A 24,602-nucleotide genomic window follows, 5' to 3' on the forward strand; every position below is an offset into this window, starting at 1 on the left:
TATATATATATATATATATATATATATATATATATATATATATATATATATATATATATATATTATGAACAAATTTGTTATAGGTCATGGGTGAGACTTAAAAAAAAATTAATAAAGGAGACCTAAGCTAAGCAGAGTCTTTAAAAAAAATTATATATATATATATATATATATTATTCTTTTTAAATTGCTAATATGAAAAAAATTGAACAGTGGGGGTTTCTAGTAGGGATGGCAATGGGGCGGTTCGGGCCCTTCGAGGCGGGGAATGCATTTACCATTCCCGCACCATTTTTATTTCGGGGATTTTTTTAATACCATCCCCGCCCCGTTCGGTTTTTTTCGGTTTCGGGGAATCCCCGCGGGGCACCGTTAATAAAATATATATTTTTTAAATAATAAAATTATCCAATAAAATTATATAAATGAATTTTTTAATATAATATATATTGTAATATATTGAAATTTTAAATTATTATAAAGAAGTAAACTTACTATTCTTATAAAATATAGTGAATAAATAAATATATTGATGATTTAACTATATTTATAGTGTTTGGGGCATAATCGGGGTGAAATCGGGGCGGATCGGGGAAGATCGGGGCGGGGGACACAAATACCATCCCCGCCCCATTCTCGTTCGGTTTCGGGGGAAAACCATCCCAAACGGGAACAATTCGGTTCGATTTTCGCGAGGCGGTTTCAAATTGCCATCCTTAGTTTCTAGCCTAGAATCAAGATTTTTAATGCTTTATTTCTTCAATCAATTCTTAACCAATCTCATATTTGCAATATCTAACATTGTTTTTAAATATTTTTTTAATAATTTAAGCTTTATTATCAAAATCAATTGCATATTTACAATATCTAACATTGTTTTCAAATATTTTTTTTAATGATTTAATATTTATTATCAAAACCAATTGCATATTTGCAATATCTAACATGGTTTTTAAATACATTTTTAATGATTTAAGATTTATTACCAAAACGACATTGTTTTAATGGGTAACAGTTCAGATCGGATATCCGCGATTAAACGCAAAACTTGAATCGCTTTGGTTCATGTAGAGATGCAAACGAACCGAATAATACAAAAAAAAATATAAACGATATTCAAATTCGATTCAAAGTTTGAGGTTAATTCGAACAATATCAAACCATAGCTCAAAATAATTCAAATTTGTAATCTCAATTATTTTAGTTCATATTTTCATCTTTTAATCAAACAAATATAAAGTAAAAAATTGAGTAGAAAAAAAAATATATATATATAAGTGTTGTTAGATTCTCTTCAATTATCACCAATTAATCCATGAGAAGTGAGCATGAAAAACGATGTAGAAATCAAATAAAAATTCAAAATATTATGTTTACAAAAAAAAGTGAAATTTTTAAAAATATATTTAATTAATATATATATATATATAAATAATATAATAGATAATGCGTAAATAATAAAAATATATAAATATTAAACAAAAGTTGGGGAATAAAATATTGGGTTCAGTTCAAATTCAATAATTTCAAACTCTATATAGAGAAAAAAGTTTGTGAGCCTGCTCGTTTCGTTTGCACCCTATGTTCCTGATTTATGATAATAGCACTCTTTTCGGTTCAACATTTTCATTAATATTTTCGGATCGAATCGGGGATGCGGGTCAACATGTATGGTCGGTTTTCTTGCCCACCCTACTGAGTTAAAAAGGAAACTTCCGTCCACATTCAATTCAGTTTTCCCTATACTATGGAAGTCTAGATCAAGTTACATAAAAAAGTAGGGAGGATTAATGATGATCTTACATATTTGTCAACATCAAATAATGGATGTTTGAGTACAAAGGTTTAAAAACCTGTTTTTAAAAGAAATGAGCGATTTCTTGGATCCAAATATATATGTATGGAAAGAGATTCAACAATATGTCATTATCTAATCTAAGGTGGAATCTCTAATGAAGCATTGATACTTCAATAATGCTTATATAATTGGGATGCAATCAGCTTATAAAGATAAAATTTGAAGTCTATAATCACATTGTACATATATCTTAAGATTGATAATAGATAGGTTAATAATTAATTCAACAAAAAAGATACATTTGACCCACTAAACTGAAAATGTTATAGACAAACTTATAACTTCACCAATATAGGCAGCCTATCTATATCGACACAAAAATCCCAAAACAAAAAGTCTTTTAACACGCAACCTAGGTCCCCACAAAAAAGAGCGGTTAGAGAGGTACCTACCGCCTTTGACTAAGTTGTAGGTTATGCGAAATAACAGCAATTTCATCATGAGGGCAAAATCTTTTAAAACACCCGCAAAAAGAAAAAGCATATAATAAATAACCTGAATATAACTGCTTTCCTTAATCACTTTTAGCTATAATTACCTGAAGTTGTAGTGGTGTAGAAGCAGGGTCGAGCTCCAAACAGCCCTTAAGATAAGGAGGTGTTTCTTCTTCTTGGCCTCTAAGCAAATGACAAGGAACCCTATGAGAGAAACGCGACATATCTTCTTTCCTTATTGCGATCGCTTCCTTAGTATCCACATGATAATGAAACAACGTCTTAAAACCAGCAATTTTCACCAATGGAAGTACAGAAACGCCGATATTTTCATCGTAGTCTTCGAGCACCTCTACAACATCGTAGGCGTGAATATCCTCATCCGATGTCAACTTGTCCCAGTTAGGAGACCAATTTTTATAAAGAGCCCAAACATCGCCTTTTTCAGGAAATATATATATATCTCCTTCGTCACCCTTTTTTGTCCACTTTACTTTGTGCGAGAAAGAATTGAGGGAACTATAATCTTCGAGCTTATCTAGTCCATATACACCGCAAGCCTTTTTTAAACCGGAAGCCACAAGGTGACCGACATCGTCATGTTCATTGTAAAATTTAGATTTTAGCCAATTGAGCTTCACTTTGAATGGATTTATTGAAATCACGTTAGTAATCATGGCATAATGGCGAGGCATACCATCGTAGGAATCATATACAGCCCAAACCTCGTTCTCCCCAAAACACCTCTCTGTTCGATCGTTGTCAAAAACGTAAAAATGTGGATAGGAAACATCCGTTGTCATCTCTCCTCTTTGAGGCTCTTTTTCAATAATATCCTTTTTCTCGATTGATTCAGAAATACTAGCATGGCTCGGGTTTGTGTCCTTTAATTTACTGTGAATTGTTAACCTGGCTTTCTCGGATAACATGGTCCGGTGGTTGTCAGTATTATCTTGATTACCTTTTGTAGTAGGAGCTTTATAAACCTTGAATAACTCTGGAATTCCTCTTTTAACCTCTGTTCCTTTATGATCCCCATTTACTTTTCTTCTTTTCGAATCTCCACCCGTTTTCTTGGAAGTATGAGTCTTCTTCTTTTTAGCTTCTGCTAGTGCCTCTTCCCTCTTTCTCTTCACTTGTTCATAAGCCTTCTGAACCATTGATGCAGCCTGAGCAGATCCTGAAGAACCACCACCGCCTGCTCCAGAAAATGGAACTTGATTTCTCAAATTATTGGGATTCTGATGCTCAAAATGTTTTTTCTGGTTGGCCACTTTAGAAGGACAAGGGGCTGTATCGGATTCCATTGCGTAAAAAGGTTGTTGGCAGTTAGGGCATAGAAGATTATGGTGGAGATATACTCTAAGATATTCGTATTGCACCAGGCAGTTAGGGCAGGCAGTCCAAAACGATGTATTCTCCTTATGAGACGGAGGAGGAGGAGGAGCAGTAGAAGCAGTAGGAGCAGTAGGAGCAGTAGGAGCAGTAGGAGGAGTAGGAGTAGGAATATTTGAGGAGCTTCCTTTGCTATTATTAGTAGAAGGCTTATTATGAACCTTCGTATTAGGGCATTTGCTTTTAGTGAAGTTAGGGAATCCATTTGATTGAGGAGAAGGTGTTGGTTTCGGCACATTTGATGTATTCTCCTTATGGGACGGGGGAGGAGTAGGAATATTTGAGGAGCTTCCTTTTCTATTAGTAGTAGAAGGCTTATTATGAACATTCGTATTAGGGCATTTGCTTTTAGTGAAGTTAGGGAATCCATTTGATTGAGGAGAAGGTGTTGGTTTCGGCACATTTGATGGTGGTGGTGGTGGTGGAGCCTTTTGTGGAGCTGTTTTTTTAAACTTCATCTTCTGATCAAATGCTGAACGTTTAGCTTTATCAGAAAGCACCCTCCAGGACTCTGAAATCAGCTTAAATGCACCATCAGCCCCAATGCACTTATTCTTATCAGGATGAAGCAAAAGAGCTAACTTTCTATAGTGCTTCCTAATAGTTACCTCAACTGCCGCTGGATCAACACCAAGTATTGCATACCAATCTGATTCCCCGTTTATTTTGGTTTCGGCAGCAATATATACGTCTAGAGTTGACAAGATTTGATGAATACCTTCAATCCCGGGGAATAATGATTTTGCTTTCAAAGCGAATTTTTTTGCACCCTTTAAATCCTTAGCTTCAAACTTCTTTTCGGCAATTTCTTTGGCCCTAGTGGCCTCATCTCTATTGCATTCCATTATCCACTTCTCTGCAGTTTAATTGTCTGTATTCAAAACGTAAGCAAATAAAGATGTTAGACAATGGAATAGTAGTTTCCACCGGAGTTATAGCAAAAAAAAACTAGTATTAGCTTTTATATTTGTAATAACTTCACTAACTGGACATTGTGTAAAGAATGGGATTGGATCAGATCAGATCAGATGTTATCCATGATGCATGTACTTAGAAATGTAGCTGATTAGGCTAGATTGATACTTTTATGATGAAATTCAGGATGTATATTTTTTGCTTTTGAAAATGAGATCCGAGCTTCACTTTTCTATTGTACAAGAATATGTGGAGCTCAGCATGCCTGAAAGCACGGAAGAACATCTTTTGCTGATATTATTACAGGTATTCAATACTGGGTCATTCATAGCATTACTATACCTTCCATTGTTTTTATTTTTTTAAAGAACGCAAATTTTTTTCCATAAAATTAATCAATTAAAAATTGGATTTGTATACGGATCAAAAGAAAAAGAATAGCTAATTTTGTATTTTCAAAAGAAAAAGGTGGAAAATAAAATTTTGTTGCTCAACGTCACATTCAAATTTTGTAATCTTTTCCATTATTAATACAAGGTTTTTCCTTTTTGCAAATATATATAGATAGATTTATAAGTCCATGTTTGGTCAACTAAGTTGCCTTTTGAATGTAGTAGTTATTGAGGTTACCTTTTATGCATTTGTCGTATCCTAAAAAATTACTAACTCCAAGAATGTAACTTACACATACAAAAAACAAACAAGTATTAAACACCTCAAAATATCATTCAATTAAAAGTATTCCATAACTAAAAACTTATTTTAAGATGTAAGTTTTCAAGTGAACTACGTACAACCTTATTATAGACATGCAATTAAGCTGTCGGTGATTTCCCAATCAACAAATATGCACATAAAGGGTAAAACATTTAAGAAAAAACGTAAGGCTCAATGGATTTGGTTATAATGGGTGTATAACTAATCACAAGAAACCACATCGCAAAAAAACAAAATCATCCTTTAAAATATGAGAAATCAGTCTAATTTGACAACATTTGTAGCAATAACATGGAAAGAGATGATAAGAGATATAAATTATGAAGTACCTTTAAGATCAAGGACATACAAACTTTCAAGGAAACTCTTTTACACCAAATAAACCTGCCATACAAAAAAAAATACAGATTATTGTAACAAAAATAAGCAAATTTAGCATATTAACTTTCAAATAAGGTCATAACAAAAGCCAATAAGAAAGTTTTTTTAATTTATGCACATTTGATCATCTTTAGTTATTTATTCTTCTAGGATAATACTTCGATATATCAATTCATTGAGGTTAAATTTGCATATTGTCTTACTAAGGAATGATTCAGCCCACGTGGTCTCACAAATGTATGTTCATTGGCTAGAACTATGTAGACAATATCCCAATAGTATGTATACCTAACCTAAAACAGCTAATTAGTCTCAATTTACACTACATTACAATCATTGAACATGCTTAGACATCATCAATATAACAACAACACGTTCATTTTCTCAAGAGAAATGTCGGCATTTCAATTAAGAAAATCGAAAATCGATTTGCCAGTCATGATAGTGCTAAAACATTTACAGAAAGTGTGGAGTCAATGCCTTCAACAATCTCACAATGCATGGCCTGCAACTACAAATTTCCTCAAAACAATCAGAAGGAATGCAGTAAATAACCAGTAGTGGATAATGTAATAGTTTCAGTGGTTAAATTAGCTTGTTTAATGTTAATGGATTAACTACCTTCTCCTCTACCAATCCTATCTATTTTTTGAAGTTAACAGGACAAGTTTGATATCAGAGTCAAACATCTCGTGCATATGAAGAAATCAACCGCCTGCAATATCTCTTTCTATCAACTATCATAGCCTTCAGTAATCATTCGCAGATTAATCTCGAGATTTATATCCAAAATAGATAAATTAGAACCAGAGAATTCATCTTACTACAAAATTTCATTGGAGATTGATCCACTGTCTAGGTTGTCACTAGAAGAGTCACCCGAAATCGCTGTTTCGAAGCAAAAAAACAACAGCCGCGCCGCTATCTAGAACGCAGAAATAGTGATCGCCATTCCGATACGGCTGGATTGTAGATTCCTTTCGTCTCTTGCAATAGTCGCCGTCGCCGCCGCCGTCGTCAGAACCGTCTGGAGATTCGACGAATCTCAAGCTCCTCTCTCTCTCTCTCTTCTTCGTGGAGAAGAATGAATTTTAGGTTTTATTTTATTATTATTATTTACATGAAGAAAAAACTATTTTATTTTATTTTTAATATATTAAATTTAATTTATAGTTTTTTTCTAATTATTTTTTATTATTTATAGTTAGTTGTTACCTGAAATATTGGCAGATTTATCTAGGATATGAACTTGATTACATCTAATAAATCTTAATGGATGTAAATCTTTTATAATTTATAATAGAGATATATATATTTTGTTCTGCCTATTATTTGAAATCATAACTAATTAAATACAAATATTTTTACATGTTGGAAAAAAAAAGTTGGTGAAAAACGTATGCGTTACATCGTATAACAAATATGCGTTACATCGTATAACAAATATGCGTTACATCGTATAACAAACATATGCGTTTTATGCGTTACATATATAACAAACGTGTATGCGTTACATCGTATAACAAACCGTAACGTAAAATTAGGAGAAAAAAAATAGATTACAATCTTTTATCGTGTTTAATGTATGATTTTAGAACATACATCAAATACAAGTGCATTGAAAAGGTATGAGAATGGAATGCGATGAATTACGTGAATATTTATCGACTTTTATTTAGAAAATAAGAAGAACAAGCATACCTTCTATTGCCCTTGGAGACTGAAAAATCCAAGTCTAAACAATAATTTGTACCCTTTTAAAAAAAATAATTGAGTTATTATTCTTGTGTTAATAAGTTTGAGGGATAATTGTATCTATTTTATAAGGTACTTTTTCACTTGGAGGTGAGGTGGAAGTGCAATAAATACTAAGAGATAGATCAGGGGAGGCAAAATGGCTAGGTTCTACTATTGCTAGGGTTTTGCCAACAACTTTTTGTAACATTTTATTGGGCCCGAGTCCAATAGGTCATCGGGCCCAATAGATTTCTATCGGTCAAAATTATCCGACCTGGATAAGAAAAACTATTTTTCGAACTCAACTCAATAGGGTCGGGTATATTAACGTGTTCACGTCCCTAAATTTGCAGATACAAAAAATACGAGGAATAACCGTGTTACTCGAGATAGTTGTTACCATAGTTGCAATGAGAAAGATTGGTGACATGGATAATAGTTTAAATGTGATGTCTCGATTCAATAAACTTGTTAGTCTTAACATATACTTAACGCGAAAATTAAAGTTAGAATCCCTTCTTCTAGCCTAGCGGCAATAAAAGGTGAATATCTTCGACCTTCCTAAGGTCCTAAGTTCGAGCTCGTACAAATTATGCGTCTAGTTAATGGTTATGTGTGTTATTATAAAAGAAAATTTAGAAGAAAAAAAACATATAAAAGTTTGATAGTTAATATGATATCTCCTCATTTTCTAATTTTATAAATTTAATTTGATTTACCTGTTTCATTCCTAATTTTCTAAAAAATATTTAATACCATCCAAGAATATTTCATGGCCACCTCGTCTTCAATTATTGAAACTCTAGAAATCTCATTAGGATGAATAGTGTATTCAAATAAAAACACTTAAACTTTTATTCACATTTTGGATTTTTATTTTTTATTTTTTTCAATGTGCCAATTAGTTGGATGTTTATATCTATTATTCCTTGATATAAACCACATATTGCGGATTGGAATTGGTCCACTTCTTTCAATAAATTTATATTTCACTCTAGTATATCAATTATATTTGGCCGATTGAATATATATAATATTAAGTCAATTTGATATTTTTATAAATATCTCCCTCTATTAATTTATTAAGATAACTCAAATAATAAAAAGTAATTTTTAAAAGATTATTCTCACAATTTAAATTCTTAATTAAAAAATCTTAAATTAAAATAATAAATAAATATTATACTCTATTATTTACAAATTCACTTTTAAAACAATTAACTAGAAGAAATCAAATACAAATTTATCATTTCAAATGTATTATTTAATTAAATAAAATACCAACAAATTATCGTATATTTTTTTTAAAAAATAATTTATATATATTAAACAATTATAACAAAATCATAACATGTGAGAATAAAAAATAAAAAGTCAAAAAATAATAATAATAATAATAATAATAATAGAAGGAAATAAAGATTGGTATGTTATATTAAGAGCTGATTAGTACGCGGTTTTGTACTTAAAGATGAGAAAGGGATTAAGTTTTGAAGATAACAAATTTATAATTTTTATTTGATTATTACTTCAAATTTTATAAAAAAATAATTTTTTTTTGAATTAGACTTAGGATAACTAATATATATATATATATATATATTCTATTGGGCGTCAACTTTAAATACAAATCACATAAAAAAATCTTCCATTTTTTATTACTTGTAAACCTAGAAATTAAAGATTTCCTCTCAAATTATTGAAATATCTTAATATTTTAATTATATATATATATATATATATATAATCTTTTACAATAATTAAAATGTTATATATCAAACTTAAATATATTTTTAAACTATATATATATATTGAAGAGAAGAATTTGATTTGTTTATTAAAAAAATAACAAATTTTTTTCTTTTTTCTTTTCACCCTTTATTATTTATTTGTGATTCAGGTGTTGACACGTAATTTTCTTTCCAAAATTTCATCTTCTATCACCCCTCATATATTAATTCATACTTAAATATAAATATATTATTTTTTAAAATATTTTTAAATTATATATATAAATTATCAATTATTTCTCTTTTACTCTCAACTAACTTATTCTAGTATAAGAATAAAAAAATAAAGAGCTATTAATTATGTTATATGCTTGAGTAAAACAAATTCACATAGGTTACAAAATAAAAGGGCTTACAATATCAATGAAATATACATTTAGATGTCAAAAAATGTATCATTTAAATTTCTCTCTGGTTACATAACAAGAAACATAATATTATAATTTTTAATTTTTTTTTTTATATATATATTCATAAAATAATATATATATTTATATATTGTTAATTTAATTTGTTTACTCTCTATTATTATTTATTTTAAAAATAAATTAATTAATTAAGATAAAATATATATTTAAAAATTAAAGAAGAGAAACAATTAATAAAGAACAATAAAAATATATAGAACTAATATTGTGCTTAGTCAATCCTAATTAATATTTTTAATCATTCTATTCAAATTTTTATCTCCTATCAAATACAAATTTATTAATAACTTTTTCTCTTTCTTTTTTTTAACTGTATTCACCTATTTGATAGAATGAAATCTAAAATAGCATTATAATAATAACATTATTAATTAGATAAATTAGATATTATGATATTTCAAAATTTTGCTATTTAAAATAATTTTCAACTTAATAATTTGATCTTAATTATCATTTCAAAGTTTTGCTATTTAAAATAGTTTTCAACTTAATAATTTGATCTTAATTGAATATATGTAAGGGTGTTCTCATCTTTCTCGAAAAAGTGATTCGATACTTATGAGATCGATGAGATTAATATTTAAATATTTCTTCTTAGAGCGTATGATTTGACCCCATAAGCGGGATCACCACCCAATCCACGAAATAATTTGATCTATGGACAGCGTCGTTGTGGTAAAGGTCGTAATGCTTTCCTATAAGTTCTAGTATCAATAATTGTTCATATGCCTATTGGTGTTCCAAAAGTCCCTTTTAACCGGTCGGTTAAACGGTTCCGATTAAGACCGAATTTGACTTTTATTTTACAAACCGGTTAATCGGTCGTTAATGGTATCGGTTTTACCGGTTTTGGTCGGTTCGGGTCGGTTAACCGGGTTTAACCAAAAACTGATAATTCAATTTTTTAAATTAAGTAATAAATTTATGAAATAATTTTATTTTTTTAAAATTATTGTTTGCACTCTCCTATTATACTATTCTCTATCCTTTTTTGTCTCTATTATAATATAATATATTTTATTAATATATTTAAGAATATGTTATAATATATAATTTTATGGTAACACTATTTTGTTAACTTTTTATAGATTAGAAAATTTAAATTCATTATGTTGATTAGTGTTTTGACCAACTAAATATATGCGAATATGATTAAATATCTTTCTCCTTATGTCGATTATATTTTTAATTTATTATTTGTATTACAATTTAAAACTTTGATTTTAGGTGTTATGAGTGTTTTCGTGTTGGACACAAAGTTAAAACATCAAGTGAATCTTAAAGATATCAAATTTTAATTTGTTTAATTAATTTTATTTTGTTAATTTATAATTCCAAACAATTTTACACATTTTAATGAAATTATTTCAATTTTTTTAATTTATTTTTGTAAAAACTTATATAGATTATAACGTTTTTTAAAAATAATTCTATAAAAATTATAATTTAAAATTTAAAAATAATTATTTTTATAAATTATTAAATATTATTTATAATATATCTATTATTTATAAAAGAACTAATACAAATTATAAAATATAAAAATATATAATTAAATTATTATCGGTTTACTGGTTAAACCGTTAGAAAAATAGATAAACCGAAAACCGAACTGGTTAACCGGCCGAAACCGTTAGAACCGATTAATCAATAAACCATTAAAATAAAACCGGTTAACTATTGGTTCGGCTGGTTCGGCTGGGTTACCATGCAAGACTACCTTCCAATACCAACTAATCATATATATATGAGAAATGATTGGGAGAGTGAATTTGAGAGAGAATGGGGGAAGGAATGATGTGCCGCAATTTGATTAGCCAAAAAAATAATAAAATTTGTCTTTCTTCTCTCTCGTCACCTTTTATCATTTTCCAACTAGTGATGTAGTGACACATTATTCCCTCCTTCAAATTCCCTCCATGTATCCCTGTATCCCTCCTCTCTTTCTCTCTCTATATATAATTCTATGGAAATAAATATAAAAAATGTTAGAACCAAAATCTTTAAATAATTTTAGAACTTCTAAAATATGGAATCAATAAAACAAAAAAAAAAAGACTTGATATTCTATATCTTCTTTCTTCTTTTTAAAATATTCATTCATAATAAGAATAATAATATAAGGACAAAAGTAAAAGTAAAAAATAGATTTCAAAATCGAAAGAAAAAGACTGCATACAAGACTTGACAAAGAAAAGTTGTCTACCATATTTTTCAATCTTCCCTTCACAAATTTCATATTCGCAATATTCAACCTTGTTTTTCTTTATTTGGTATCAGAAAGAAAACAAAAAAACTAGAGGAAGAAATTAGATTTTTTATTTATTTTTGGGATTTTAGATTTATGACGTTGTTTTGATGAATAATGGTCCGGAGTTGTCATCTCTAGTTAAACACAATTTGAACCGCTTTCGATTCAGTTCAATTGGTTTCTAATTTAATTTAATTGTAGTTTATTCGGTTTAACATTTTTTTTATTTTGTTGGATCGATTCTGGAATGGCTCGACTGGTAGGTCAATTTACATGTTTACCCTTCCACAATAATAGTAGCTTTATAGAAAAATAGGCATTGAAAAAAAAAAGTAATAAACAGGTTCCATTCTAGAAATATTTAGAAACTAATTTCATATATTACTTTTATTGTTGTTCAAATAAACTATATATATTTTGAAGTATTGGTACATTATTTTGTATTTTGTGATGCGTGTTTATTTAGAAGATGATTAACATTACCATGTTTAAATTAGAAGTTTCTTAATAGGAATAAAATTAAAACTTATTTCTCTTTATATTATTACTTTATATTTTGTTTTTATTCAAATATAAGAATAAATATGTAATATATCAATTAAAATAATTGCACACGCTCTTCTAGAAACGTTGAATTCACACCACTAGCTAAAATGCCTAGAGTCGATATTTAAGAGATCATATGTCACGAGTTTGATTCTCATTTAGAACGTTTTAAATATAAATGAAAATCAACGTGTTAACTAGTTAAATTAATAAAAAAAATAACCACCACAAGGAAAGGATAAGATACAAAATAATGACCTAAAGCTAGGAACAAGATATTGTGAATTCTGATTGGACTTACTCTCAGAAGTTATAGCACATTTCTTAAGAATACCCTGTTTAGAATTGTTTTAATTAAAGACAACCTACCTCAATTTTACCCCAAATTGAGCATCACAGAAAATAACCAATCAGATCAGGTCAGCTATTCGCAATTTTATGATAGAATGGAATAGTTTTGCACTTAAAGAAAACATTATCTCAATTTTTCAAACATTGACCACTGTTATGTCCACGGATATTAAAGAAAATCTAGGATGGAATTGAATACACCATCAAGATAGAAAGGTTCAAGAACATCTTCATACCACCAACATTAAACTATAATATAATGAAATCCTTAATTTTTCAACATCACGGGTTACTGTCACAACCAAACTATCACTAAACTACATAGTATCTCTCTGATCTCATATGCTTAAAAAGATATGATTTTTAACAAACAAACAAACAGTCTCATTTGCACTTGGATTGGCGTAAAACTTGTGATTTCATCCCTTGAACTGCCATTCTCGACGACACATGGGGCAATGAGCTTGAGGGGTCTGTGAATTCACCCATTTTAAAATGCAATGGAGATGAAAAGCGTGGTTGCATGCACCCCAAACTACAACAAAAATATGCAAGTAAACTTGTTAGGCCTTTCTTCCTCCTTTGATTGATTGCACGTGTTATAATTTCATCTTAAAAACCTAAGATATATCCTGCACCAAAATATGCAGTTGAAGTCTATCAATGTCCACTAACTTCCATACAAACAGATCACTGAATTATCTCAAAAGTGATCATGATGATCCATCATAAAAACAAAAACAATAACACAACTGTTTCGAAATAAGCTTGTATGATTTTCACTTTAAGAACAGCTTGGACTAACCACAAAGGCATCATTCCAATTTGCTGACACTTATGTAACCAATAGCAATTGAAATTTAAGATAATACTACTACAATCCATATAAAACTCCTAGCATACCAAACAATGACTAAAAACTCAAAAAATAAGTGAATTTACAAGGCAAGTCATGTATAACTTACTTAATGGGCAATCATCACCAGGGAGTTTACAATCCGGGCAACAACCATCAAAGGCCATCCTACAAATCCCACATGAATCATCTTGTGCATCCCATGTCCACGAAGCAATTGCATGCCACCTAAAGGACATTTATCTCACCATTACATCTCCCATATAAATGTTTTAAACACTAAGAGAAGTGAAAAAGATAAAAGATGATCACTTACTCTTTTTACAAGCCCAAAAACATTCCAAAGGGTTTGTAGTCAAGAAAACACATCATCATAACCAGCTCAAAATGTGAAACAAATCGTAACCCAACTGATTCGAGACACGTATAAGATGAAAAACAATGTAAATTGGACAAAAAGTAGAGACATTTGAATAATAGCAAGAAGAAATTGATTTTATCACAAAAATGAATAAACAGGGTTGTATAGATCCTTATGAGTATATGTTTGTCAATTACAAACCCAGTAAAGTAAACGAGTAAATAATCAAGTAAAAAGTCTAAACAATAGATAAAACATATAGAACAACAACAGTTACTAGAAACCTAAAAATTAGGTTAGCCCACAAGAATTGAAATGAAATCCAGTAAAAATTACAGAAATCAAGATAAGGATACGTAATAGTTTCACTTTCATGTTCTTTCCGCGCACTATTCCGAACAGAAGAGAGAGCTTCTTTCTCAGATGATATTTTGTGATTTTCTTCCTGTGCAAGTGCAATGCTTACAAAATTGAGACTATTGAACTTAGCGTGTTCGTGAATCAAGTGAATGATAACGAGTTCAAGATATTAAAAAACTCCCCTGAGAATAAATTCAGATTGAAATCGCAAGTTATCTCGCCTGAACAAAGAAAATCTCGCCGGAGAAGAAAATCAGATTGAAATCTAGCCCTTATAGAGTTAATACTTAATAATACAATATAATATATATATATATATATATATTTAAGAATTGATTTATTATTTTAATATATGTAAAAGAGGAATAATAACATGATTTGTAATATATATAAATATATAATTTCATCAAATATATAAATATTTGAATATTTTAAATAAATTGATGTATACGAAATTTTTTATATAAATACTTAAATAATAATAATTTTAGAAAAAAATATTCTTTTAAACAAAAGTTATTTTATTTAAACTTTAAAAATAATTAATAAATTTATTTATTTATATGTAATTTTTTTATATTTTAATTCTAAGAAATTTCAAATTTTTTTTTACAAAATTTCATAAACTATCTCATTTTAATATACTTTATTTTGCTTCTATTATTACTATTTATATTAGAAAAAAATATTAAAATTTTAAATAATTTTACATTATAAAACTTTTTTATTTATTATTTAAAATTAAAATATATCATATAATCTTTTTTAATATTAAATTATTTTAATAAAAATACACTTACTTAAATCACTTTTAATTTTTTAAATTATTATAATTTTAAATATAAAATGTTTTAATATTTTAATTCAATTAATATATTTATTTATTAAATAAAATTTTGAATTGATAAATCATTATAAATTTCAAATAAGCCAAAATTAAACGAGAAGAGAACGAATCAGAAGAGAAAGGGCAAGATTACAGATTACGAAGAATAATTTGTTTTGTAATTAAATTTTTTATTTTGTTTTTTTTAGTATATTAATTCCTTTTACCTTTTATTTATTAACATGATTATCAATATTCATGTTATTTTAATTTTAAAATAGGTATTTCAAAACAAATTATAAATATAAAATAAATAATAGTAATTTATATTTATCCGGGTTTTTTCTGTTTTTATTTTGTTGGCACATGCTTAAATATAAAATACTAAAAATATATAAATAAAAATATTTTAATTAATAATTAATTATTAAATAATATGATAAATAAGATTATTATTTTTATAATTTACATAATTATCTTGTTTATATAAATTTTCATTATATATATATATATATATATTTGGTTTAATTTATGATTTCAATTTGGTTAATAATTAAAAAAAATTACACTATTTAGGATTTAGTATGGACTTTAAAGAGGAGTATGACTAGCAATTTGTAAAAAAAAAAAAAAAAAAAACCTCTTAGAATAAGTTCGTCAAAATTAATTTAATTTGAGTAAATGAATACATTGTTTTGTTTAGATGGTTATGTTCCAATTATTATATAAGATTCTGAAACATATTTGTTATTGAAAAATAAATATTTATGTAAAGTTAAAGATATGAATTTTTCTTAAACAAATAAAATTTTAAAACAATTTTTAAAATAATAATTAATATATGTAAAAAAATGAAAAAAATAATTAATTAATAAGTAAAAATAATATTATTTATTGGTAAAAAAAGTTTAATACAAAACTAGTATGAGTTAAAAAAAAGTAAATCATATTAGTTAAATAATAATTTTGTGTGCACAACTTTGTGGGCCTGATTCATATTAATGTAACCCGGTGTATCATACTTAAATATAAAATAATAATAATATTATGTAGCTAAAAATTCTAATTATATTTTATTAATTTTGTTTACCTGTTATAATATCACAATTTTTTATAATTTTAATTTCTTAAAGATTTTATTGTATAATTATATATTAGATTTGTGTCTTATTTTCAGTTCTAAATAATTTAATACTTTATTTGATAAATTATCTTTGAATCACTCTCAACTTGTATTAAATAAAAGTAATAAGAGTGGGAGGTTTGATTCCTATTCAAATAAACTTAATTTCAAACAAACATAATTGTTCCAAGCAAATGTTTGAATTTGTGATTATTTGGTTTGACAACCTTTGATTATTTTTATTTTTATTAGACACATAATTCCTCTTATGTCATTTGTGTTTTCTATTTTTGTTACCTCAGACCTAACAATAGATTCCACCCCAATACGTTTGTATATAATCCATAGCTTTTAATCAAGTAAGAAACTTAAGATGATGTGAAATCAAATACAAAGATCCATGATTTTACATAGGATTTGCATGACCTTAATCAACTTTAATTACTATTAATTAATTTTGACTCTCATTTTTGTTTTCTCAACAAACCTAAATTGTTTATGAACCGAAAAATCTGAACATTTTTATAAAGTATATTTAAAATAATTGTAGGTACTCTTGTGGAAAAAAAAAAAAAGAAGAAATTATGATTCAATTGTTATTCTCAATATCATAGAAGGATAATAAATGGTTATGTTCCCCTCTTGGATGCTTGATGATTTTTTTAGTCTTTTTATATCATTTTTTTAAAGATTTTATTTCTCGAAAAAAATGCCATCACTACACATTATCTTGAATGACCATTTTTAATGAGAATATATTATATGATATGCAAGACTCTTTTTACTTAAATTATTGTTAAGCTATAATTAATTACTCATACGATAAACTATCTCATCTTAATAATCACTTGACCGATAATTATGGGTTGTTCATATTATATAGTATTTAAGAAATTATTTAAAACTTAGTAAATAAAATAATAATAATAAAGTTAAACCTACATTTAATATTTGACAATCCGAACACTAAGATGCAAGTTCAAATAATCCTGCAAATAAACTGGTTTGGATGTTTCATTGATGGGTTTCAAGATCTAACATCCTATCAATGGCTTGAAAATGGGATTCATTAATGTTTTATCCAATTTTTTTTATTCATTTTTTTTCAAACTATCCATCCATTTATTTATTTATTTTTCTAAGATACATATCTTTACCTCTCTCAAAAATTAAAATAAAATAAAAATCAATTTAAAAATTAAAAATTATATAAATATTAAAATTAAATTTATTACTATAAAAATTAAACTGCACTGTAAAATTTATTAAATTTACAAATTTTATAAATATAATATATATATATTAATTAAAATTAAATTAAATAATTAAAATATTAATAAAATAAAATATTATATATTAAAATAAAATAAAATATATATGATATTGCCTTTTTTTAGTTTATAGGTACTGGCGGAACAAGAAATCCACATGTTCGGGGATAATTACAGGCCTTAATATTATACATTCAAATAATTTTACATTTAAAAGATTTTATTTTTTATTTAGTTATTTAAAAACATTATTACATAATCTTTTTAATATCAAATTAATTTGATAATATTACTTTACTTAAATCACTTTATTTTAAATATAAAATATTTTAATACTTTAATACAAAAAGATATTTATTTATTAAACAAAATTTTAAATTCATAATCCACAAGTGTAAAAAAATAAGGCAAGATTAAACAATAATTATTTGTTTTTGTAATTTGAGATTTCTTTTTAATATTTTTTTTACTTTTATTTATTATTTTTTAACATATTTATCAATATTCAGATTATTTTCATTTAAAAACAGGTAATTCAAAATAAATTATAAATATTAGTATAAAAAAAATTATTATCAAAAAATAATTTATATAAATAAATAAGATAATATATCACAACTCCAAAGGTTGGCACAACACTTAAATATAATATACTAAAACTATATAAATGAAATGATTTTAATTATTAATTAAATTATTAGATAGTATGATAAATAAGATTATTATTTTTATAATTTACATAATTATCTTGCCTATTAAGTGATTTCCAATATATATATAATATTCATTAAAAAAACTATTTAGACATTTGGTTTAGTTTATAATTTCATTTTTGTTGAGTCATTAATAAAAAATAAAAAAAAAAGACAATATAATATAAATAAACACAAGTTAAGATTTAGTCTTACTCGAGTTAGAATACTCACTAGTTAGAAGGAGGAGTATGACTACCAAGTTTTTAATTAATGTAATTAAGGAGATAAAGAAAAATTGTTTGAAATAAATTTGGAGTCAGTATCACCCAACCAACAACTAAACATTTTAACTGTATTCAAAATTAATTTAATAATATTATAAAAAAACTTAATTGTATGATAAATTAAAAATTAAAATAGTTAAAAAAAATTAAGAAACATATTTGTTAATACAAAATAAGTATTTTAAGTAAAGTTCAAAGATATTGATTTTCTCTAAACAAATATAATTTTAAAACAACTTGTAAAATAAAAGTTAGACAAAAATATGTAATAAATTGAACAAAAATATTAATCAATTAAGAATTAAAAATATTAATAAATTATTACCAATTATGTGTTATAAACATTTTAAAACTAGAAAATAAAATTATATCATATTGTGCTAACTATAATATTGTCGAACGAGTATTACTGTGTCATATTGTTCTTATTGTGTGTGTCATTATACTTAAATATAAATAATCATAATATGTAACTAAAAGATTTTAATTAGAACTTATAATAAAAATGTTAACTTAAAACCAAACATTTGCATATGTTATTATTAATTATAAGCTTATTTTTTACATTTATTATTATATCATGTTTTTCAAAATTCATTATAAGCTTATTCTTTACAAATGTGAAAGATGTATGCCCTTGAATATTAATTGACTAGCATAAAGGGTGATATAAATTAATTGGTGTAGTTTTTAATTTTAAGGTGTTTTTAAAATTGGGTTATTTAAAATTCAGTTGGGGGTTATTGCTTATTAAGGGTTTAAAAAATTGAGTTAATTGTTTTTAAAATAAATAAAGTATTTTAGTACATAAATTGACTAATTAAAAAATAAGTGTGAAGATAATAAATAACTCTAATAAAATAAACCCATTATAAAACTTATAATAAAGAATCTCTTAAAAACTTTAATTTAACAATATGTTATAATACATTTAAAAAAAATCAAAATAAACATAATAATAATAAGTACAGTATCTTATTTTTTAATCGTGCTTTTCTATATGGAATTGTGGAAAGTTTGATTAATATTCAAATCAATTTAAATTTGAACAAACATTTTATTGTTTCATTTGGTTTGACAAAAATTAATTTTATTTTTTAGATTATGGTATAATTCCATATTATGTTGTGTTGCTTCATTGACATAAATCAATTCAAAGGTACGTTATTTTACATTGCATGACATTAATCAACCTGAATCACCATTAATTTTGTAAGTAATTGAATGTATTTTTTAATTTTGGTTCTCAATTTTGCTTTCTCAACAAACTTACATCATTTTTGGACCGCTGAACAATCTTAACTTTCATTTCTTGAGATGTTCCAAAAGATCAGACCCACACACCTTAAGTTTCTGAGGACCTTGATTAACAATAGATTCCCCCAACAGGTTTGGGTATAATTCATGACCTTGATTTTACATAGGATTTGCATGTCATTAATCAAGGTCATGATTTTACATAGGATTTGCATGTCATTAATCAATTTGAATCACCATTAATTAATTTGTATGTAAGATGAAACATCAAACCTCTCGAATATTTGTATTTGTTAATTTTGGCTCTCATTTTTGTTTCCTCAACAAACCTTCATCGTTGTACATACACTTATAGGGAAACAAAACCTACATTGTTGTTGGTACACTTATAAGAAAAATCAAATTATGATTCAATAAGTGTGCTAAGTAAATGAATCATCAAATGAGTGAGATCATAGAAGGATAATACATGATTAGGTTCTACTCTTGGTTGCTTGATGAACTTGTGTCTTTTTTCCATTTTATTTAACCATCAGAGTTTATATCTTGAAGAAGGCTGTTTGACCTCACCATCAGAGTTTATATCTTGAAGAAGGCCGTTTGACCTCACTATTATGACTTAATATTTAAATCAAAAAAACGAACATCAAAAAAACGAACATAAGATCTTAAGTAAGACTCTTTTCAGTTAAATTATCATGAAACTATAATTAGTTACTCTAACTCACTTGTAAACCACTTTATTCTTAAGTATAAAGTAATATCCCATCTCAATGATCACTTGATTGGTAATTATTTGGATAAATAAGTAATTGCACATAACTCATACTATCTCTTGTATAATATAATTAAAAATCCATTTTTAAAAAAACTTTCAAAACTTGGTAAATAAAATAATAATAATAATGAGGTAAAACATACATTCAAAAGTATTTATCAATCTGAACACTAAGATGCAAGCTTTACATAATCTTACAAATGAACTTGTTTGGATCTTTTTTTTTACAATCAATGCAATTTTTGAGCTGGCGATGAATGAAAAGTTATATTTCTGTAAGAAAAAAACGGTTACCTTTCATTGACGGGTTTCAAGATCTGGTCTCCTGTCAATAGCTTCAACTGTTGAACCCTCGGAAAATGCATCTGGGTATGTAGCAACAAGCTTCGCCTTCATGTTCCTTGCATTATGGGACAATAAATTCAGATAATACAAGATTGCACAATGAAATTTCAGACTTAACATCTGACGACGATGAAGTTTGAGAGCCAATTGCAGAAAGCATCCAAAGCCAAAAAAATATGTCTTGAATAAGAATGAAAATATCAATAATTGGTCCAATTACTATTATCTTTAGTTTTATGAAATGAGAATAACCCAAATGCATTTAATGACAAATTTGCTAGAAAGAAAAAAAAAATGTATACAAGAACAAGAAAAATCAAAAATAAGTCTCCTTTCTAACAATCAAATCTTGCAAGCCTTGAGCTTATTTGAAAACAGATATTATCATCTCTTGAAAATTTCCCTTTGGTATAATTTTTTTTTTGGATCATTATACAACAAAATTTAGATAATTATTCAAATAAAATTGTATTTTTTTTCCTACATTTCATATAAAAGTACATATCATAACAAATGTAGATTTTTTGAAAATGTGATATAACAAATCAGCTCAGTGAAACATCCAAACTAAACCAATGAGACGGGACATGACATGAAATGTGAAGGAAGAAGATAATCTTTTGCTAAATGTAAACATTAAACACACATTTCTCCCTACTTTCCAAATTCCTGTATTCGAGCAGGTCTTAGAATGTTATTCATTCAACCTTGATACTATCAAATTGACCAATAAGTTTACCACATTCATCTATATATTTCTTGGAAAAAAAATCCAAAGTAATTAACAGCCGACCAAACAATTTACACAAACAAATGAACACATCATGTCAATAAGAGAGAACAATAAACAACAGAACACACATACCTCAATTTCAGAAATATGTAATCGAGGTCTGTCTTCATAGACTTTAAGATGCGAGTATTTCTTGCCAAATCATTTGAAACAGACACATAACAATTCTCTGAATACTCATTGTAGTGGGTAAGAACAGCATTGCTATCTTGAATTCTTCCCAGACTGTTAACAATGTGCATAAACAAATATATAAGAGACAAGTAGGCTGAAAACTAAGGAATGCAAGATGCATGATAAGAATGCTGTGAATTATCTTCTTTTTCTTATAGCAATCAACCGATCTTAAAAGACAGGGTAGCCTTTCAGAATTGGTACTATGTGCAGTGTTCTAAATGGCGGTCGAGGCGGCCGCCTAGGCGGCGCCCAGGCGGTAGGCGGTCCAACACCGCTCCGCCTATAAATGAGGCGGTCAGATTATTTAATTATTTATTATTTTTAATTAATTAATTACTAATATTAATATATGTATACATATATTTAATAAAAAAAAACTCTTTATCACCCACTATTTAAATTTTGAAACGACTATTTACATTCCAATTCATTTATCTTCTTCTTTTTTGTTTCTTATCTCATTCACCTCATCTCACCTCCTTGATCATCTACATTTTCTTAGATTATCTAATCATCTATCTCTTCTCTAACTCGTCTACATACTTATTTTTGTTAAATGTTACTATATTAGAGAATATTAATTTGACTTTTAGTAAAATGATAATTATGAACATCTTTATCATATTTATATTCAACCGCCTAGGCACCGCCTAAGCACCGCCTAGGCACCCGAGGCAGTAGGCAGTCACTTACCGCTCCGCCACCGCCTACCGCCGTTTAGAACACTGACTATGTGTAATGAATATGTTATAAATTCTTTAGTGCAAACTTAAATCAATCCCTAAAATCTTGTCTGAACAAGAAAGTGAAGTGAACATGAATTGGTAAGATTCCTAAGGATAATCTAGTTTCATGACAAGCTAAGAACGATGCTAGCAATGAAGCTCCAAAGGTTCTCCACAAATTAGATTATAACTTCATTTGGAAGATGGTAGTATTATGATCAATGCTTGAGTTCTTACTAAAAGTCTCAAGTATGATAATTGGTAAGAACATGACAGCCTGAATAACTGAAATCTACACTAAGGCTCTGTTAGAATTCTAATCAAATTGAAAAGCACCAAGATTGAGCTCATGATCAAGCAAACATGCGAAACAAATCCTCAACTATCCATGATTGGAAAAATACTCCTGATACCTATCTTACATCAAGAAATGTTTAGAATTCTGTGAAATCCTAAACTATCATATGAACATGAAACATCTAAGCAACTAATTCATCATTCATCCTGATACCTATCTTACAGCAAGAAAAGTTTAGAATTCTCTACCGAAATCATAGTCCGTAGGTGATGTATCGATAAGGATACTAGCGTGAATACACACATATGCATAAGTCAAGAGGAAGAGCATACATGAGGTTCTGCATCTTCTTGAGGGAATCCAAGTCCTCCGAATTGATTAGGGTTTGAAACTCGCGGGATAGCTCCTCTGAAGCTGCTCTGATCGATTCTTTCTCAGATGGATCCATTCTCTTTTTCTATCCTCTTCTCCTTCTTGTCATGTAACACTTCAACTCCTTAGAGATGAAGAAAAGGGCTAGGTACATGGGAAATATTTGCAGCAATAACATTGACAGAAAGGATAAGAAATATAAATTATGAAGTACCTTTAAGAAATATCAAGGACATACAAAATTTCAGGGAAATTTTTTGCACCACCAAATCAATCTGTAATAAAAACAAGAAATATTGTACCAAAGATGAACAAATTTAGCATACTAACTTTTCAAATAAGAACATAACAAAAGCCAATAAGGAAGTTTTTGAATTTATACTCATTTGATCGGCCAAATTTGATACTAGTAACAAAGATGAACTAATTTGATACTAATTTACAGCATCATATAGCAGGAGACATATCCAAATACAAAATTAGTACCAGAGAAATCATCTTACTATTGATCTTCAATGGAGGTTCACCTTCAGCAGTAGTCGAGGCGGCTGTCTCCACTATCGCCGGAAGTGGTTTCGTCGGAGGCAAAAAACAACAAATTCGCGCCGATGTATAGAACAAATGCATAAACGCCGCCGTTCCACTGCCGTCAATTTTCTGTTCTAGAGACAATCGGCGCCGGAAGTCATCGTCATCGTCACCGGTTTGGAGCTTCAACGAGATCTCAAGCAGGTTTCTCCCTTCTTTTCGTTTGAGGCAGGAAGTTCTTTCTTATTAGGTTATTTTAATTAATATATTGAATTACAAACATAAATATTAAATTAAATAAAAAATATTGTATTCATTTTTTTTTTAATTTAGAAAGATAACCCATAATTATATTCTACAATTTTTATTCATATTATATTATATTATTAGTGATTAGTTATAGTCAAATAAATTTAATTAGACTATACACACTTATAAAAAAGATTAGATTTATCAAGATATTATATGAGTTTAATATTTGTTTAAATATTCAAATTTATATATCTAATCATTTAAATTTAATATTTTTAAAAATTAATTTAATTTAAATTTATTATTAGTAAGCAAAACATAATAACACATTAAGGCCTGTTGCTTGAAGGTTTAGTATATATTCAAGCTTGAATTCGAACTTTTATAATAAATGGACTCAAACTCGTTTAAAGCTCGTTTATCCTATAAGAAGGATCAATACGTGCAAAAAGTTAAAATTGTATTTTTTTATTTATAATTATATATACTACTAAGTTA

At 27.4% G+C, this 24,602-nt stretch overlaps 3 protein-coding genes across 3 annotated transcripts; all 3 read right to left on the reverse strand.

Moving 5' to 3' along the window:
• Window positions 1-1,964: 1,964 nt before the first annotated feature.
• LOC124936250 lies at window positions 1,965-6,768 on the reverse strand. The gene is made up of 3 exons (XM_047476734.1): window positions 6,525-6,768; window positions 5,649-5,703; window positions 1,965-4,558 (listed from the first exon to the last, which is right to left on the reverse strand). The coding sequence occupies exon 3, from the start codon at window positions 4,530-4,532 to the stop codon at window positions 2,373-2,375; it is 2,160 nt and encodes a 719-aa protein (XP_047332690.1). The 5' UTR covers window positions 4,533-4,558; window positions 5,649-5,703; window positions 6,525-6,768; the 3' UTR covers window positions 1,965-2,372.
• Window positions 6,769-13,012: 6,244 nt separating this feature from the next.
• On the reverse strand, window positions 13,013-14,530 carry LOC124936431 (anaphase-promoting complex subunit 11). The gene is made up of 3 exons (XM_047476928.1): window positions 14,377-14,530; window positions 13,769-13,887; window positions 13,013-13,338 (listed from the first exon to the last, which is right to left on the reverse strand). Exons 2-3 carry the CDS (start codon window positions 13,824-13,826, stop codon window positions 13,223-13,225), a joined length of 174 nt encoding a protein of 57 aa, XP_047332884.1. The 5' UTR covers window positions 13,827-13,887; window positions 14,377-14,530; the 3' UTR covers window positions 13,013-13,222.
• A 6,190-nt stretch (window positions 14,531-20,720) lies between these two features.
• Window positions 20,721-23,613, reverse strand: LOC124936269 (kxDL motif-containing protein 1). Its single transcript, XM_047476752.1, has 4 exons — window positions 23,539-23,613; window positions 23,285-23,448; window positions 21,825-21,977; window positions 20,721-21,014 (listed from the first exon to the last, which is right to left on the reverse strand). Exons 2-4 carry the CDS (start codon window positions 23,398-23,400, stop codon window positions 20,912-20,914), a joined length of 372 nt encoding a protein of 123 aa, XP_047332708.1. The 5' UTR covers window positions 23,401-23,448; window positions 23,539-23,613; the 3' UTR covers window positions 20,721-20,911.
• Between the last annotated feature and the right edge of the window lie 989 nt (window positions 23,614-24,602).

Source organism: Impatiens glandulifera, chromosome 4 (genome assembly GCF_907164915.1).
Source record: "Impatiens glandulifera chromosome 4, dImpGla2.1, whole genome shotgun sequence".
Taxonomy (NCBI): Eukaryota; Viridiplantae; Streptophyta; class Magnoliopsida; order Ericales; family Balsaminaceae; genus Impatiens; species Impatiens glandulifera.

Coding starts and splice junctions, on each gene's coding strand:
- LOC124936250 (XM_047476734.1), bottom strand. CDS start 4,532: ATGGAATGCAATAGAGATGAGGCCACTAGGGCCAAAGAAATTGCCGAA.
- LOC124936269 (XM_047476752.1), bottom strand. CDS start 23,400: ATGGATCCATCTGAGAAAGAATCGATCAGAGCAGCTTCAGAGGAGCTA. Junction 21,978..23,284: donor AAGAAGATGCAGAACCTCAT/GTATGCTCTTCC, acceptor CATTGTTAACAG/TCTGGGAAGAATTCAAGATA. Junction 21,015..21,824: donor TACATATTTCTGAAATTGAG/GTATGTGTGTTC, acceptor CCATAATGCAAG/GAACATGAAGGCGAAGCTTG.
- LOC124936431 (XM_047476928.1), bottom strand. CDS start 13,826: ATGGCCTTTGATGGTTGTTGCCCGGATTGTAAACTCCCTGGTGATGAT. Junction 13,339..13,768: donor TGGTGATGATTGCCCATTAA/GTAAGTTATACA, acceptor TTTTTGTTGTAG/TTTGGGGTGCATGCAACCAC.